The following is a 19,265-nucleotide window of genomic DNA, read 5'->3' as shown; positions in this document are numbered from 1 at the left end:
AACATTTCTTTGAGTTGAATTCAGTGTTTTTTTTTCCTCCGACTTCAAGCAGTCAGTTTCTCCTGCAACCATTATTTTGCAGAATATGCAAGGCCCCCTTTGAACATCACTGGATTGAATCAGCTACTGAAAAAGTAATTCTCATTTGAATAATGAGATAGAACTTTTTTTCCCTTGATCACTTGATCTTTGCAGGGCACTTCTGCTGAGCAGCAGATAGCACCGTGCTGCACCGTTATTTCAGCCCTCTAAAAAAAATCTCTGCAAGATTACCGGAGCAGCTTCAGATATTGTTTGGATCCCATCCAGATTTCTCAGTGTACTGTAACAGATCCTCGCCCAGTATCAGCAACACTTTACAGCCCCCTACCTCCTGAACAGGTCCTATAGGTGTGCGTGTGAAATATCCGTGACCATGTCAGATGTCTTTTCCTCTCTGGAAAGGATTGACTCGTATGTGGAGTACAGCGGAGAGTGAGCGGCTCCGGCCTTCCAGATGTCCTAGACATAACAGAGGCTTGTCAGCTCTGTGGCTGAGCTCTAAATGGGTCACTCTCCTTGATATCACACAGCTCCTTCACAATGACCCCACTGTTCTCCTGATATTACAGCACACCAGGTGGCTCACTATGAAAGTCACGGCCAGACAAATGTGGACTGCGTGTGTTCGTGAGTAGTCAGAAAAACACATGAACATGCACACGTGACTGCAGAGTTGTTTGTTCGAGGCATAGAAATGGTTTTAATACACACGACAGCCCAAAACACAAGGCCTCTAACAGAGCACAGAGGAAAAAAAGCTGAAAGTATTGGATTTCTCTTTCACTATACTATTTCAGGCATCTTATGACAAAAACGTTTGATATGGGGAAAATGCATTTTTCATCGATTTGCTATTCACCTCTCCCAGAGCAGTTTATGCATGGCTGTATGTAACATAACATGCTATAGGGAGCTCTGCAGAGAGGGAGTAGGAGGGTAGTAACAAAAAAACAGAGAGAGAGAGAGGGAGAGGGGGTGGGTGGATGGCAGTTCAGTGATTTCTGATTTATGGTTTGATTACAGTCTTTCCATCCTGCTGAAGACCGGCTGTATTTGCCTGCATCACGTGAACTTTTTCTCACATGGCCTACTGGTGCAGCAAGCTCCGGCTCGCTCTGCTCCTCGTCAAAACGCATTTGCACATACACACACCAGTAGGATAACATTCTCACACACACACACAGAAACACACACATGCACAAATACACACTGATTGAGAGATAAAATGGAGAATGGCTCTTTTAGTCAGCTGAGCAGTCTCCCCCTCCAGCAGCCTGGCAACCATTCAATACCATTTACCTCCTACTGGGAAATAATATTGATATTCATAAATGTACCCAGTAAAGGGACAAAAAAAAGCAATACAATGACAATGTGATTCAAGCACAGGTGTCTGCCGTCTTGGGTTCACAATATCCTCTCATCAGAATGGATATTAGCCTGTTTATTATTGCAAATTTAATGAAAGACTGTCTTTATTTGGAATGTCAATGTCACCGTTTTGTAAGAAATGTAGCCATGAAAATGTAGACAATGGAGCTTTTTTTTCACCTGTAGCTGGCTGGATGTTCTCTACATAGAGCTGCATTCCATTAATAGTCTAGGAGTGATCAGGCTTTGGTGAGAGAGAAACACAGTAGCAAAGTGTTCTCCCTTTATGTGCCATTAGTGTTTTTAACCAGCATCGATCCACCTGCATTTAAACCATGCTGCTGTATGAATAGGATGAAAGCTGCAGTGAACGAGCCAGTCACTGATATCATGTCTCCCCAGGCTTTCATTAAACTGCCATTCATTCTCCTCCTCAGGCCTCCTTAGGCCTCTTACTTTGAATTCTCTAACTGCACATTCTGTACCGCAGACTCCTTGTGAGTGAAGTAGTACATTTGAGTTCAGCTTGTCACTCACGCCTGGTTATAAAATGCTTTAGTAGTGTTGAGAACCAAAACCTGGATCCTGATTTGTAACTTTGACGGGACGTTCCAGCTGTCGAAATGCAACATTGTAGCAACAAAAGGTTGAGAGTATATTAAGAGTTAAGTAAGAAAAAAACTTTTTAAATTAAGTGTTTAAACAATCAGTCTATTTCTTGGTATCATATCGCTGATTTAGTCATTTGGATAAAAAAAATTAAATACAGACCTGATACTAACGCATAAGCCACCCTATTGTCTATATGACACAAACCGGCATTTCAAGTAACTCCAGTCTAAACAAATCTATGGCAATATGTAGTAAGACAAAGTAATTTAATGAGTAAGACAGCCAGTGGAGCAGGGAGGACTGGGTGGTTGACTTTCACCCAGGGGACTTCTATTTGTGTCCCATGTGAAATGAAAGTTACGGTAGCTTTTCATTGACTAGAAATATACTTATTTTAACCCAAACCATGATTCTTTTCCTAAACATAACCAAGAAGTTTTGTTTGAATTTACAACATAAACCATGTGCTCCACCTGATTACAACTGGGACTGTGTTAGAGCAAGACCAGTTTTTTTTTGGTGCAGTTCCTGTGTGCTTGCATGAAATATAATTTGTAGAATCACTTACATTCTTTAACCAACCAAGCAATTAACTAACTGGAGGAAAATGTTAGCTATGCTGTGCATTTGAATGGTCTCTATGTTACTTTGTGACTCCATGTCCATACAGGACTTTTCTTTGCCACAACAGTTTGTTAATTGGCCATCAACCCAACCAGACACATGAAAGACTGCGAGCGCTAACCTGCTCGTTTGTGAATTGGTGCTAGCTACAGTAGACAAGCTTAGACCACTCAGAAGCTTAAGCTTGTCTAACAATAGCATAATAGCAACATACAATGTGAGGACTGTTGAAATTTCAACCTTTATGTTGATCATTTTCAGTTGTGACCGTTTTATTATTTTTTTAAGGAGATTAATTTAAACAGATTTCCACTGAGATTTTGTATCTGTGTGTCTGAAACGTTAGCACTCATCTACAAGAAGATACTTATCAGCACAGTTTGCAATAAATTACATCCACTTGCAATGTTGACTTGTCAGAAAATGCTTACTTTAATAGAAAGAGAAAAATGAGAAGACATTGCAAATGAACAGCAGAATATGTGCCAGTTTTTTATGGCATTATTTGACATTGAGCCCTATCTATACTGTTTATTATTTTAATATGGAGCCCGAAACACCAAACTGCATATGGTTTTGTGGATGAGCCATCAAACACTACAGTCAGGCAAGCTGACAGCGAAGCACAGAGAGGACCTGATTGTTTCTGGCAGCTCTCAGAAAGATCTCAAATTAACACCTAGCGTAAGCTGATGTTAAAAATCTGTGAACACCAAAAAAAAAAAAAAAAAAGAGACGAACCAGAATGACGGGTGAGCTCGCAGTGGCTCCGGCGTCGGCCGGTACATTTGAATATGAACGGCCCCGACTGAAAGGTTATGACCCATAAAGAGGGGGAACGATTTGAGCGAAGCGTGCAGCGGGGAGAAATGTCAGAGTGAGAATGGCAGGAAATATGTTAGTGACAAGGAAAAAGCTGCCCCTGGTATTCTAGAGCCGATGAGTAAAAATAGGGCATTGGGCAAGAAGGCAGGAAACCAGCAGAGCGAGGCCTCTAGTAGGAATTTCTTCTGGGGAGGAGAGATAAGGGACTTAACTCCCTCCTGTCTGGGCCCGCCGACTTTAACATGCGACATGTGATCACTGATCACTTATGTAGAGATGGACAGAGGAAGAGGAGATTGTAGAATTGAATAAATGATTTGAGCACAGAGTGATGTGAGGGTGTGTGTGTGTGTGTGTGTGCATGCATGCACTGCTGTGTGTCTTAGTGTGTGCACTTCTGTGTTTTGATGATCTGTCACTTATTGAGCATCGACAGGACTTTTTAATTAGGTCAAGACTTGTGATGGAAACCAAAGATCACACACACACATAGACACACTCACTCACACAAGGACTGTCTCACACAAACACACACAAACACGGCACACACACATGTTGAGGTAATGGCTAAGGAGTGGAAAGTACCGTGTGTGAGAGTCTGAGGTTCCTCAGGTTAAAGAGTGGAAGTTAGACAATAAACAGTGGCCTTATCAGACTCTGGACAGAGCTTCCAACCTGATAGCCCAACATATCACTCTGACTATTAGAAACAAATATGCCCTCTACCCCACTCACTCCTATGAATAAGCAATTTTGATAAAGAATGACCCTTAGTGGCAAGTTTGCCTCGGTGGTTAAGATTTTAGACTGCTTTGACGCTGTCATTTTGCCACATCACACTCATCACACCGCATTATTTGATTTCCCCGCACTTACGTGACCTCACCGAGACAAGATTTATTGGGATTTTTTTACAAATCAAATTTTCAGGCCGAGTGGAATGAGAGATCGATGCCCCAGAAGAGGCGAGACAACGAGATGATTATCATATTGTTGATTACAGTAATTTGTACGCTGTGTGGCAGTTGTGGAACTGATAGGGCGTTCACTGACAGCTACACAGTTGACAGTCTGACCACTTCTTATAAACCGTGGGTGGTTCAGGAGTTCCCATGTCAGATCTTGTGCAGGGAACAAAGTCAGATCTTGCCAAACATCTACTCGAGAGACTAAGAATAGTGCAGCAGCTTAACATTAACATCAACAATGGAGGTCACTGACATTCATTAATTGTTTATAAGTATTTTATTCCTGTTCTGAAAGAAACATAACCCTGTATCCTAACGATTAACTTTCTTTTCATTACAAACTTTATTTGTATAACATCTTTCATGCAGGTCAGTGCAGGACAAAGTTCTTCATAGATAATTACATAATGAGACAGAACAGGAAAAAATATAAAAAAGACAAAGATTTGAACAATCAGGGACTTATGCACACAATACAATAGACAAGTAAATGAATATAAGAATAAACATTAAACAGAAAAAAAGATTTTAAAGCAATATAATAAAATGCAAAGCAACAAAATAATAATAAACAAATGAAAATAAATAAAATAAAATTGATGATTATAACATATGCTATATAGATATACAACATAAATCTAGACTAAAATAGATAAAAAGACAAATAAAATAATAATACCACAGATAAAATAAAATATGGGTAAAATTACAACACGGATACAATAAAGTAGGTGAATGAAAAAATTAAATAGTATCTATAAACCATTTTTAATGAAATGCCTGACAGAATATGTAGGTTTCACATTTACTTGTCATCATTTATTTCCTAAAGATGAATGTTTGCTATCAGTAGGAAAATTAAAAGGCACAGAAACAGTATGAATTGTTGGTTCTGAATCATGAATGTACCTTGACACTTGCACTGCTGCCAGCTGTTAACCTAGCTTGACAGATTTCAGGTTCTTGAATGAGTTGATTACACTTTGAATAGAAGCAACTGTGAAATAAAAGAGTAACCTCTGGACACTGAAAAAAAGTCTAATTTCTGTCCCAGTTGTGCTGCTCCTTTTTTTATTGTAATGAATAGTTTGCCACTTAAAAATGTTGAATGACCCTGGAGAGAAGGCAGCTGGAGATTGGGAATAATACAAAAGTGGGAGGGTAAAGATCAGTGTATAATTTAGGATTCCGGGGAGTGCGAGATTTCTGCAGCACTCTGACAGAATAGTAGCTCTGTATGAAACATACTCTATGATAATTAGAGTTGAAAGACAGAAGTGCTTCCATTGACAAGGGGAACAGTGTTATATAAGCGTCCTTATGTGTCCTTGTTGTGTCCAGTTGCTTTCGTATTGAGGACACTGCCTCCCCTCCAGCTATATTGCTGTATGAGACAATAACCTAAATACCTGTCGGATTTCTCTCTCTGCTTCTTTACCTCTCTCCATCTTTGTGATCCCATTTCATCCTCATATTCTCACTCCTTTTCTCTCTCTCTCCTTCTTCCCCATGCACCCCCAGTTACCCACACTCCCTCATGGTCACTCTCTTAAGTGATTGCTACATTTCATCTCATGGTAAATCGGCCGTCAGCCCGGTGAGCTATCATTATGCAAATGATGGGCAATTCAATTTCAGTTGGTCGGAGGGGGAATTTCTAATTAGGGTGAGGCACAGCACTCAAGATGGAGAGAAAGATGTAAAGGCAGGGAGGGAGGGAGGCAGAGAGGTGCTGGAAATGGATAGCAGAGGTAAAGAAAGAGGGAGAAACAGAAGTATCCATCCACGAAATCAACACCTGCATCACAATTATACTCTTCAGCTGCCTGTGAGTCTCCTGCCTCCTGCTCTTCCCATTGTTTTTTTTGTTTTTTCTCCTTCCTTATCCAGTTAATTTTAATGAAGAGACATAGCTTTGGAGCTTTCCTAGAAAAAAAAGATCCATTGAGCAGGTTTCTCATACTCAAGATTTAGGATGTTTTCTCTGTGGGAAACCTCTGCAAAACACAGGAAAAACTTCATAATCACAATGATACTAAACTTTTTGTGATACTAACTGTGGTGAGCAGTGTTCTCAAATTAGCAGAATGATGGTTTCACATAAGAGAAAGGAGGGTTACTTAGTGTAAACTATAAATATCTACCTTTGACTCATCTGCTACGAATGTCATTACATTCACAGCTTGTAGAAAGTCATACACACACTTTATAAAGGGGGTTTCATGTTTTAAATCTAACTCTGAGTCATTTTGGAATGCTTGCTGTATTACAGGAATTTCCACATGGTGGTAAGAGTGACAGAGCATAAGTGAGTTTTCAGTTAAGCATTGAAATAATGCATTTTTAAGTAAAGGGCTGCACCTACCAATTATTTATAATTATCTATTAAGGTCTAGATTATTTTCTTGAACAATCCATTAATTGTTTGTTCTATAAAATGTCATAAAATAGTTTAAAAGCAAAAACGACCACCACAGTTTCCTAAAGAGCCCAAGGTGATATTAAAGGGAACATATCATGCCTTTTTTAAGTTCAAAATTGTATTTGGGGTTTCTACTAGAACACGTTTACATGTTTTAATGTTCAAAAGACACAATATTTTCTCATACTGTCTGTCTGAATATACCCGTATTCACCTTCTGTTTGAAACGCTCCATTTTATCGCCTGTCTCTTTAAGCCCCCCTCCCGAAAAAGCCCAGTCTGCTCTGATTGGTCAGCGTTTCAGAGTATTACACATCTGTGCTATCAGCGTCTTTGCAGTGTCATAGCAGCTAGGTAATGAATGTTATGTCACTGTACCAACATGTTTACCTATATATTTAAATTAAATAATTATAATATTAATAATATATTATAATAAATCATAAAAAATAATTACATATATATATATAAATATATATATATATATATATATATATATATATATATATAGTCCTGATATCTCTGTCTCATTTAATGGCAGTTTCTGAATACAGGTTGTCTGCATGGATTGAGAACTTTGTTACTTATCATTTACACATCAACTAGACCTGCCTTAATATAGGGATTCAATAGGGATGTGGAATATTTCAAATTTAATTTTTTTTGATTCTGCATTTGTATTCAAATACATGGCAACTCTGCAGAATGAAAGTGACTGATAAGATGTATGTTTCTCTGTGTTGCTTAGTTAGTTAATTCTGTTGTTACCCCCTAATTTGCATTTGTGTACATTAAATAGAAAAACCTATTCAATTATGCAAACCAATATTTAAAATTAAATTTTATCTATATTGGTGACAACATTGTAAACACATTTGTATTCTATTTATTATTCCATCTATTTATTTTTACAGCACATTATTAGTGGAATTGATGAAAGTGGTGTTTGGCTTGATGAATACAATAAATAGAGTTGCAGTATGTGCAGGTTTGTGTATTGCATTTCCACATATGATTTTTCATGATGTCTTGCTGCTGTCAAACTGAACCAGTACTGTGCAGCACGTTTTATTTTGATAGAGCTTCTTTTTTCCCATCACTGTAATGACACATTGTGCTTGTCTTTTGTTATTTATTAGATTTTTTTATTCTTTTAGCAGCCCAGAAGGGACAACATGTTTCCTGCAGAGAAGAGAAAAGAAAAAAACTTGGTCAAACTGTTTCATCTTGATTAAGTGAACATGCTCATTTTAGCTGCATATGAGGGTTTGTTTGTGTCTCTCTGTGTGTTAGTGCTTAGTTAACAGTCATTTAGGATTTGATTTATGTGTTTGTTCATTTTTAGTCTCTGTATCACATACTGTCCACTCTGTCTTTGCCTGTCCATGTGTGTGTGTGGGGGGGGGGAGTCTGTACACATATTCGTGTGGGTGTTTGGACGTTTTTTTGCACATCCACACATATCTGAACATGTGTAGGTGTATGAATGTGTTGAGTATCAACCATACATTCACACAGAGGCATGCACACAGCTGTGCACGCACGCGCACACACACACACACACACACACACACACACACACACACACAGAACAGAGGATTCAGCTGAGATCAGCAGCTCACCCTAGGCTGTCAAATATTCTGTCAGCACAGCCCAAGAATCACAATTGGACTCTTTGGGAGGCATTAATTCAAAGCACCGTAACAATGCTCTCTGAAACCAAATCAACTGCCTGTAGTCAGCATATCAACTCTCAACTAACTCTCTACCTCTATCTCTCTATCTCCATCTCTCTCTCTCTCTTTCTCTCTCTCGCTCTCTCTCTCTGTCTCCTGCCAGGTCTTCTCCCATCCCCTCGTCCTCTCTCTTTCTCTCTCTCTCTCTCTCTCTCTCTCTCCCTCCGATGTGTGATTGAACTTCTAAATATGTTGCTTAAGCTGACTTACTGTACAATGTTGCTGAAAACAGGTAGCGACTTCCCATGCAGCTGATATCTCGTATGAAACAACACTTTTTTTTTTAATACTGATCAGATTCTATTGTTTTATATTCGATAACAATTTAAACAATACTTTACCATATTACTGGGATGGATAGCATGGTTAATAACAATACTGAGTGATGCAGGGGATTATACTGTCTCAGTACAATCTACAGTTTAAAATGTTTTGAATGTTTTGGGACGTTGAATGGCAACAAAAAAAAATAGCAGTTGTTTCCATTATTGACTGATCTGTTAATGATTTTTCAGATTAATCAATCCACATTCAGTCTAAAAAATGTCAGAAGGTATTAAGAAATCATGATTTTCTAGAGCCTAAGTTGACATCTTCAAGGTGTTTGTTTTGTCCAACAAACAGTCAAAAATCCCCAAATATTCAATTTACAACCATATAAAACAAAGAAAGGCAGCAAATTGTCTCATTTGACAAGCAATCACAAAATGTTTGGCATTGTTTTAAAAACTGATTATTCATCAACCATCAAAAGTGTTGTCCAATATAAAAATATCCATTTCTAATCAACAGAGGTGTCACAATTCTCCAAATCCACGACTCGATTAGACTTCTGACTAATACTACTTTTTTTCCAGCGCTTGAAGGCTATGCAATTGTTAGACGATTGGGTCTTGATCCGTAAAGATTAACAGACCATTGGTTTTATTTAAATGCAAAGATATGCTGCATGGTCTCAACTGTGATTTTAGACCATGTAACCATGTTTTGAAATGTGCCCCCCTAAGACTTTGTGGGAAAATGTCCAAGCTGTCCGATCCTGCTTTTGATTTTTATAGTTAAAACTCAAAGCTCAGTTGGCTTCATTTTAGTTTTAGATCTGAAATCTTGACACGGCTACTTATCAACTTATAATTTCAGCACTGACTGTTTCTTTAAATCATTGTAATGCAATGCAGATGTCACTATATTTGCTACGTTTCTGTTAAAGGAAACATGAGAACGTTTATATCACAGTTCCAGAATTTCTCATGAAATCAGAGGCCAAATGCAAACTGACATTCGGGAGCCTCTGCTCTCCCAATTTGTTAAGGAATTATTCTCCTCAGCTCCTGCCTGTATTAAACTAATCTAGCCTTTGCGTGTACCTCTGCTTGGGGGGAAAAAAAGAAAAAGAAAAGAGAAAATCCCCTGTTTTTGTATTAGCTAAATCTTCTCCCAACCATCTGTTTCGTGCCTGTAACATACTAGTTTGGCCAGAACACAGCCGAGGTGCTGGCTCTGCTCCTCAGTTGTCGGTTGTATGTTGTATTGTTGTAAACCATGTTGTTTTGCCTTCAGGAAACGGCATCAAAAAGATGAGTTTTTAAAAAAAAAAAAAAGATATATGAAAATGAAAAGTTTATTTTCCACCATTTTCTTCTATCAGAGAGAGCAAGGGCACTGACTGCACTTTATTAACGCGCTCCATCTCTCCCGCTTTTCATGTCAAATGTAACACAAAGGCCAGAAAGTGACAGTAAAAAGAGCGAATGCATTTCAATAGTTATTCCAGTACATGCTATCCTTGGTAAGAGGTGCAGTGTTATAGAGGTCTGTGTGGCAGCCTTAAAACTGCCTTTGATGCAAATAAGAGACATAATTCATAAACTGATTGCTTGTCTCTGACATTCAGCTTCACTGCAGTTGAAGCTTGATTACTTTCTCTTTCATTTCAACTGAACCAATTTAATTTTGCACTTTGATTAACCCTACAACAACAAACTGTACTTGACCATAGACTGGTGTAAAAAAAAAAAATCTTTAATTACATCTAAGACTTTTATTCTGTTTTCTTTTTTTTTTTAAAAAGAGTTCAAAAAAAGAAAAAAAGGAGCGTTTAATCCACTCAATAATCCACTCAGCCAACTGTACGTACAATCTATGCTTTGGTACAATTTTAGATGGTGCTGTTGAATTTCCTATCTACCAGCTTGAAAAACATGCAGCCCAAGCTCTGCATTGTTGTTCCAGTAGATACAGAATCTACTTTCTGTGACAGCCGTATGTAGCTGCAGGTACAGACACACAGAGTCAAGTTTGAAAGAACAAGAAAGAGTCGGTGGGAGAGAAAGGAGAGCAGCGCGGTGTCATGAAAAGTTTGAGAATTGAGCACAAAGTTGGGAACATAAACCGCGTTGGAGATGTGTAACTTCCACATTTTATATTAATTGTGCATCACATTTTCATCTGTTTATTAAAAGTGTTTCGACAAACACAGCATCTCTGGTTAAGGGAAAGGTGAAGGTAAAGAACTACTATAATACTGATAATGCTATTATTATGTTGTCTTTCACCTACAGTTGAAAACATTGTGGCATGAGTTGAGTTATTAATAACCCTACTGAAAGGAAAAATGTGTCCTCGCCTTCAATTTCCACTGTAAATTTGAAAAAAAAAGGGAATGCGAGAACATTGTTGAATATTACAATGATTATATAATTTGCGATAAAAACAGATACAGAGGTATACTTAGTTCTGCCTCTCAGATGCATTTTAGCTGTACTCTAACCATCAAATTGCTTGCTGACTTAAAAAATGAAAGGAAATGAAATTAAAAAAAATATCTAAGTGAACACTGAACTGAACACAAAATGCACCAGTAAAAAAGAAAAAAAAATACAGTTCCATTGTGAATGCAGAAGCAATAACACTATCCGTAATATGTGGCCAAACTAAAAGTTTTAGTTTTTACTTGTAGTGGCGAATTGTGTCCAGAGAACAACTAATTATTAAACATAATCCTGTTACATGTTGACCTATGTCATAAATAATTTCCTATCATCAAGGTACTTGACCTTGAAAGTCATTATAAAAGGCTTTATAATATGTTATGATTATTGAAGGCATTGCTGGTATTTTTGAGTGCTTATAAACTAGAATTATGCAACGCTATAAGCACATTTTTACACATTATATATATATATTGTGTTTAATGCTGTTTAAAGTTGTTTAATGTGTTATAATGTTTATTAACCCTCTGGGATCTGAGCTTAATTTGGTTGTTTTGATGTTCTGATTTTGCCCTTTATATACGTCATGAAAAATGTTATGTACCATACCCATATTTGGTATCAATTTTTTCAGCACAACTTCATGTATATGATCTGACAATTTTTTTTTTTCACTTTCACCTTCTTTATTTACTCAGAATCAGACTCAGACAGTTTTATTGTCATTCAAACCAAACCACAGCATGGAAGAATAAAGTATAGTTTCCCAGGTCTCGGTTAACGTTACTAGGATTAAAATAGAAAAATATATAAAAATATATATAAAAAATATAAATGTCAGTACCTGAATAAATAAATAAAACTATTACAAGACAAAATTTGCACAACGTACGGCAACAGCAGGTGTAACATAGCAAAAGTGCAAAAGTGCAAATATTGCATTAACATATTGAGCCCAAAAATATACAAAAATCATGAAATCCCAGTTGAAAAATTCAACTATTTATTACAATAAAACCCACAAAAATGCTCAATGAACTGTGGAACTTGAAAATGTAACCATAGGTTGCAAATATGAAAGATAAAATTTAAATATAATTTAAAAATTCCCATAAAAACATGCTACTATGTGCAAAATTACGCAGAGTTCCAGATACTAGACTAGAATATTATATAAAAACTTGTTCCCGCCTTAGAAGCACAAGCATATACAGACTCACATGAGTTTACACCAGGAGTGGATGGAGAGTGTCTGTAAAAGCTGCGGTCAGCTATAAATAGCCTCGGCTCAAACGCTAGTGTTGGCTGGATATTCCCAATGGTGTGATCAGTAGTTTGAGTGTCAGTAGTGGCCTGAGGCAGGTAGCCCCTGGGTTCATGTCCTGGTTATGGTCGAGCAGCTTAGGCCTCAGTTGACATCTCTTTTACACACACAAGAACACACAAACACACACTCATCTCTCGGCCTTTCTCACTGCAGGTGTTTGGGAATAAATAAACAAGGACGCAAGGATAGAACGTGATTTCTAATCTTTCTGCAAATAACTATAAATATCTAAACAAACAGTCACAGTAAACATCTGCATGGCTACGTACAATATGCATCAATATGTTTTTGCGAGTAGCTTCCAGCCTTTAGTAATCAATGCGTTTTATTGATTCACTATGTTACACAAGTACTGGCTCAACAATAGAGTCCAGACACATTTCTGCACATGAACCTTGAGCCATTTATTAATGCACCTCTGTTCATATATCATAGTTTAAGTCCGTCCTTCCCTGTGAAATAAACAACACTTAAATGTCATTGTCTGTAGGGTCTGAAGGCTAGAACTCACAGATTGTGTCGAGAAGTGTGGAGAGTAAAGTAGCTGCAGAGTAAAGCTGGTTTCATAAAGTTAAGAAACTGAAAAAAGGATTTAAACAAAATGTTTTTATAAAAGTATGATTGTTGTTCACCTTTCCAAACTGAGCTATTATTTCAATATAAAGCTAAATAGTATGTAAAGGTTTAGATGTTAATTCTACCGTTTATATCTGTTCAAATTCAATTATGTCACATTCAGTGCAAATATATGAAAGAAAATGATTCATCACTGCATGCAAACCAATGTTGCACCCTGCAGTTGGTTTTGTCTCAGGCTTATGTCTCTAAAAACCACTGAAAAAGTGATTCATACTCTGTTATTGACTGTCAGACCACCGCAGCTAGAAATCCGGCTGATATTATGTAATATGTTTATGCAACACAATTGACAGGATAACGTATGTTACTGGTTGAAATATCAGGAACAGCAGCACCAAAGGGAGCGAATTGAACAGTGTGGGGACTGAATTTGGAATGAGGGTAATGTTTTGCATCATTGATCTTCTGATGTCAATGTGCATGAATTGTTGAGTGCATACTGTACATACAGTATGGAGCCCTGTCTCCATAATGTATAAATACAGTCCATGCATGATTGTGTGTGTGCATACATTACTGTACACTATAGATGAGTGATAGGGTTTCCTCATAAGCCGGTCTAGGCCCTGCATTCCTCTCATCGGAGTCTGATGTGTGCAGGCCTTTCAGCTAATCTGGGAAGAATGTCGGCTGCAGACACACATGTGTTCCATTAAGTCCAGATCTGCGTAAATAATATAACATGCAACAGCTAACGTTACAGGTAACTATACCCCACAGCTGTGCCGCTGGCTTTGCACTACCCCGCCAACCCCCCGCCTATAAAAAGGCAACGGCGATATCTAATGAGTAGATGTATCGTAGCGTCTACTGCGCTTTAGGCTTCTGATGTGGACACAAATAAAGATGATGAATATTTATTAGATAAAACAGCCCGAGAGAGATTTTATGGGATATTAAAAACAATAAAAATCTGTCATGAATATATCAGCCAATCTTCTCCTTTAATTCTTTGTCTTTATATAAAATCACAACATAACCATAAAGATATGAGTTGAGATATTTTATAGTCAAACTCAAATCTGTATGATTTCTTCAGAGATGAGAGTCACAGATATTATATATTGTTAAACATTTACCATTAATATTTAAAGCCAGATTCAGGGGAAACAAAGGATATTTAACATTATTATACATTTTTATAACCACTTCTAGAAATGGAGACTGAGAACAAAAACATTTAAATATTAATAAATAAAAAAAAGGTAAATAAACATCAGATAAACAACATCATATAAATAAAAAAATAAATAACTAAATAAAAAAATAAATAACAAATTACATTTCCGAATCACCTCAAGCATCTTTTTCTGCATTATATGTCCTATAAAAATGGTAATATCTGTACATTTTGGACAAAACATAGGTACCATCCTGATGGGTACAGATATGTCAGGCTATATAAATAACTGTAAATACAATACATATAAATAAAAAATATAGTATAAGTCAAATCTGTATAAAAATACTGCAAATTAAACATTCATTACGTTCATAATACATATATTCATAATTTTCATTGCTAATATTTGTTTTTTAAATCTGACAATATACTTGTTAACACCATTATATATTAGTGATAACTCTATTTTGGCAGATAATTAGTATCAGTTGTTGGTAGAAACATGTGACATTACACTTTACCTGGTTTTAAGCAAATCATATCTAGCTTTTTGTCAGACATAATCTGAAACTGTCACACATCATACAATCAGTATCATGTAAATCTGTTTATGAGCGTTAAATTCTGCCTCCCCCTCTATTGTTAATGGTTCTACATCCAGACGGCCGTCATTGGCTCGCTGTGTTTATTGTCTGCCTGCTCAGCTTGTACTGATTGGCTCCAGTCTGCCAAGCGACAGGACAATGTTTGCTTTTGCTGTCTGCCCGGGGAAGTCCCTCTTGTCCCCAGCCAGGCCCGGCTACAGTAACTGATACAAAGTTCAGAGGATGCCTGCCTCTTCCTGGTGCGGTGCAGCATCTTCCTGTGGCTGCACACTAAAGTCAGTTAGAAGCTCTGAGTGAGTTATTTATTTATGTATTTATTTATTTTACCTTTACTTTTCTCAGAGAGTATAACAGTAGCGTGAGCAAACAAGTGAACTCTGCTTTCTGCTCTATTTTGGTCAGATCTAGTGTGGGTGTGTGGGATTTAGAAAAAAAAGAAGAAAAAACAAGAATAAGTGGTTAGACTCAACATGGTGTCGAGCAGAGATGGTAAACGGCTGGCAGCATCTGGTTTTGGTAGAAATATCACAGACACCTAAAGCCAGCCAGAAAGTGAAAGAGAGGTGACAAGGGTGAGAGCCTCTGAAGTGAGGACTGGAAAACAAAAGAAAGGTGTCAGAGAACAAGTGTAGAGAACAATGCTTCTTGCACTTGCAAACTGTTGTGAGCCAGCAAGGAAATGTGAGGAGTTTGGCTGTTGCTGTTCTGGGTGCCAGCACTCCTAATGAGTCTGTCAGGGCCAGTTAGCGCAGCCAGGCCTGCTTGTGTCCCCTCCAGGCCGCAGACAGCTGTTATTAGCCCCGTAATGGCATGCCACAGGGCCAGATTAGCCTGGCACACTGGAGAAATATCAAACATTCACTTACTGTGGCTCCTTCGCTGGCTAAAGCAGCTATTCTGCGAGGCATTCATTTAGCTGCAATGCTGGCAAGCTACCTAACAAGCCACGAAAGAAAAAGTCTCCATTGAGAGATGTAGTTAGTGTACAGTAGCTCCTCTGGAAGGAAGAAAGAAAAAGAAATGTCTGACTGGAGGATGTACAAGGCACAGCAGGCTGGGTCATGCTGCTCATTACGACCTAGAATGCCACTGCACATAATAAAAGCAGGAGATAAATAGGCCTTTATTGCAAAAATGTAATCAATGCAAATTTTGAAATAAGGAAAACTATGAATCCTTATTTAGGAAAAACATGTTGCAAATCAAAAATAGTTGTTTTTTTACATTGTCGGTCGTTAGGGTGGTGCAGCATCAGGGAAAGTTGTAAATGAGAGTTCTATTTAATAACGCTGTGTCATCATTATGCGAACCATATCGACGAGATGGCCGCTGCTGTCTACTCATCTGTTTTCACCTTTCATAATGAGCGCAGGAAATCAAAACCTTACACAGCAAGTACTCTCACTCTGCCTCGAGGGAGAGCCTGTATACTGTCTGTGATAGGCCATTAGAACAACACACTGTACTGTATGCTGTTCTGCATAGAACGTTGTTTATAGGGTATAAATCAGCCTCTTTGAGCCTTCTTAAATATGTTTCATGCACGGCATCTTGCATAAGCCGTTGGATACGTGGTGGTAATCACTATGCATTTAGGCTCATAAACGCAATCTGCAAAGGTGTGTTTTATGGCGGTTCCACTATAAAAGCTGAGGCCTGCTCTGCTCATGTGTGCACTGGATGTTTGCTTGCACCATGTGACTGGCTAGGAGTGAAAGGCAGGGCCAGTTTTGGTTGATTCAGCGACCAACAGTTTTCTCACTCAATTGTTAAATATAGTTAAATAGTGCATGTCTCGCTGGAGGCATGCCCTTGGACGTATTTTGTGTGTGATTTGTTTGTTTGAGGTGACAGAATAAGGGGAGAAAGAGCAAAGCAAGTAAAAAATTAACCACGAGATCGAGAGATAATGTGATATTTGCTGTAGATTGCTGCACTGTGTTTTTCTCCCCCAATAATCTACATCACATCCTCATTAGCAGAGTGTATGCATCAAGTGTGGCAAAGGCATTAAGCACTGTACATTGCAGGCAGGAGCCCTAGTCATTAGCAAATATAAATTCATATTTCAGCCTCTTATTTATGAGAAACCAGTTTCCACATCACCGGTTAGAGCATTTATTTTAACAGCAGGCAGAAGCTAAAATAGACCCTCTAACACAAGAAAGAAAAGCAGATCATTTTATCAATTAATTTGCACATCAGTGATGGACAAAGTACTCCAGTAATTAAGTCAAACTATAGATATTCCCAGGCAAATATTACGCCAAAACAAATTAAAGTCGCTCAGTCATTTGCTTTCTACTTTAGGTAAAGTACTGGAGCTGTCTTTTAAACAATGCATTTATAGAACCTTGTGACTATGTAACAACCTACTGAATGCACTGACTTGCTTGTAGAACCTGTTGTGTTATATAAAGTATTGGCTTCTTACCAACAAAGGTTTTATTGCACTCACTTAATGGTTATGTGTGTGTTGTCAACAACAGCCTCTCTACTCTTAGTTAGCTGACTTTGCTCCGTGCGGATCGTGAAATTACACCAAAATGTAAAAATGTTCAGATTAAATAACAGCTAGCCAATACTGGTCTTTACAAGCTTAATAATGCATTTTGGTACCCACCCAGCATATAGTCACAACAGTTTAAACAAGAAAAAATGTATCAGCTAAATGAACAAAATTTGTCTTTCAAATGTAGCGGAATAAAAGTTGTACATTTCCAAGAAAAAATGTATCCTCAAATAGAGTACAGATTTTGGAAAAGTGTTCTTCAGTACAGTAAATGTACTTTGATGCATATGCAATAGAGTATGTTCTTCAAACCAGATGACAAAAGGTAATGTATACTGTTAGCGTTACAGAAGAGCTATGCTAATGTAAGAGAATATCAAGAATTCATAGGGGTGCTGTGAGATGTTTTTAGTTGAGTGAGGAGAAAGATAAAGACAAGGAGTGAGATAGAGAAAGTGAGATTTGAAGTGAATCCTGGGATGTACCCCCCACCGAGGCTGTGGGACCGCGGTGTGAACCACGCTGAGCTGCACTGTCAGTCCCTGGCAGGGACCACTTGTTGTGAATCATTAGCTCACCAACTACTGCTCCCTCAGGTTGTGTTGTACAGCTGAAACCCACGTAGGCGAGCACAGGGAGGAGCCGGCAAGCTCCGAATGCTCCGCACTCTAATTATCAGCTGTGTAACGTAAAGAAAGATGGAGTCAGTAGAGTACAGTGGAGCCGAGCACAGGAACACTGGCGACCAAACACAACAGCTTAGTTCCATTAGTGCCGCTACTGAGCCAACCTTATCCAGTTATTATGTGTGGGACTTCACCATGAGGTGATGTGATTTAACATGGCAGCCAATGTGCAGGCTCTGCGACTTGGCGTGAATTTATGAAAGCAGCACTCGTAAACAAAATGAGGACTGTAAAAAGAACCACAGCATGTATGATCCCTGCAGTCTGGATAAAAAATAAATAAAACTAAAGTAACATAATATGTTTGAAGCTAATTTAATTCACATCTGGATCTTTTGATTGTGATTTAATTATTTAGTTTGAAGTGCTTCATTTATTCACACTGAGTTCTCTGCAATAAAAGGGAAGAAAATACTTAAAATTTCTCTCTCTCTCTCTCTCCTCTTCCAGAGCAGATACGGTGCTGCAGATCGAGGTGTGAGGCTCTACAGTTCCCTGCCCATGCGCCCAAACCCTGACGGCAAGAGACTGCCCTCTACTGGGGTAGGTCTTCTCTCTCCCAGCCCTCTCTCCCCCCCCTCACCCCTGCTCCCTCACCTCTTTAGTCTCTACACACCTACATGTACCGACATGCCACATTGAACCCTTATTCATAGTGAGAGCCACCGAAGAGGCCTTAGCATAGAAGGGACAGTTCAGAAGCATTGCATACTGTATTTCATGGGACAAAGTTTTTGTTTTTACTGAAATGTGCACCTCTTGGATGCACCGTAGCTGGAAGTTCTTGATCCTGTGATTAAAAGCTTCTGCTTAGAAGACTATGGCCAACATCTGGATTCAAATCATGGCCAGGAAACAATACAACTTGTCGCTTCTAACTTAGCCTCTTCCTCAGCTACCATAGCATCTTTTTCCTCTTTCAACCCTTCGTCCCAGTCACCCCATGGGCTCTTCACACTCTCACCCTGATAGACCTGCTCAGTCCCCCATCTTCAAACCATCGATGGCCACCGCAAGACTCCCAGTGAAACACCCATCTGACTTGGTGGTTTGTGTGGTATC

At 38.4% G+C, this 19,265-nt stretch overlaps 1 protein-coding gene across 2 annotated transcripts in view; it reads left to right on the top strand.

Annotated features, from left to right (window-relative positions):
* tox2 (TOX high mobility group box family member 2) overlaps positions 1-19,265 on the top strand; it is a 104,074-nt gene that overhangs the window by 18,054 nt on the left and 66,755 nt on the right. For both annotated transcript variants that reach the window (XM_059329241.1, XM_059329240.1), the window contains exon 2: positions 18,654-18,746. In XM_059329241.1, coding sequence (XP_059185224.1) covers positions 18,654-18,746 — 93 coding nt within the window. The remainder of the gene's footprint in view (positions 1-18,653; positions 18,747-19,265) is intronic.

This window comes from Centropristis striata, chromosome 3 (assembly GCF_030273125.1).
Source record: "Centropristis striata isolate RG_2023a ecotype Rhode Island chromosome 3, C.striata_1.0, whole genome shotgun sequence".
Classification (NCBI taxonomy): domain Eukaryota; kingdom Metazoa; phylum Chordata; class Actinopteri; order Perciformes; family Serranidae; genus Centropristis; species Centropristis striata.
Note: the sequence above shows the minus strand (reverse complement) of the source record. Positions and strands in the feature narration are given on the sequence as shown.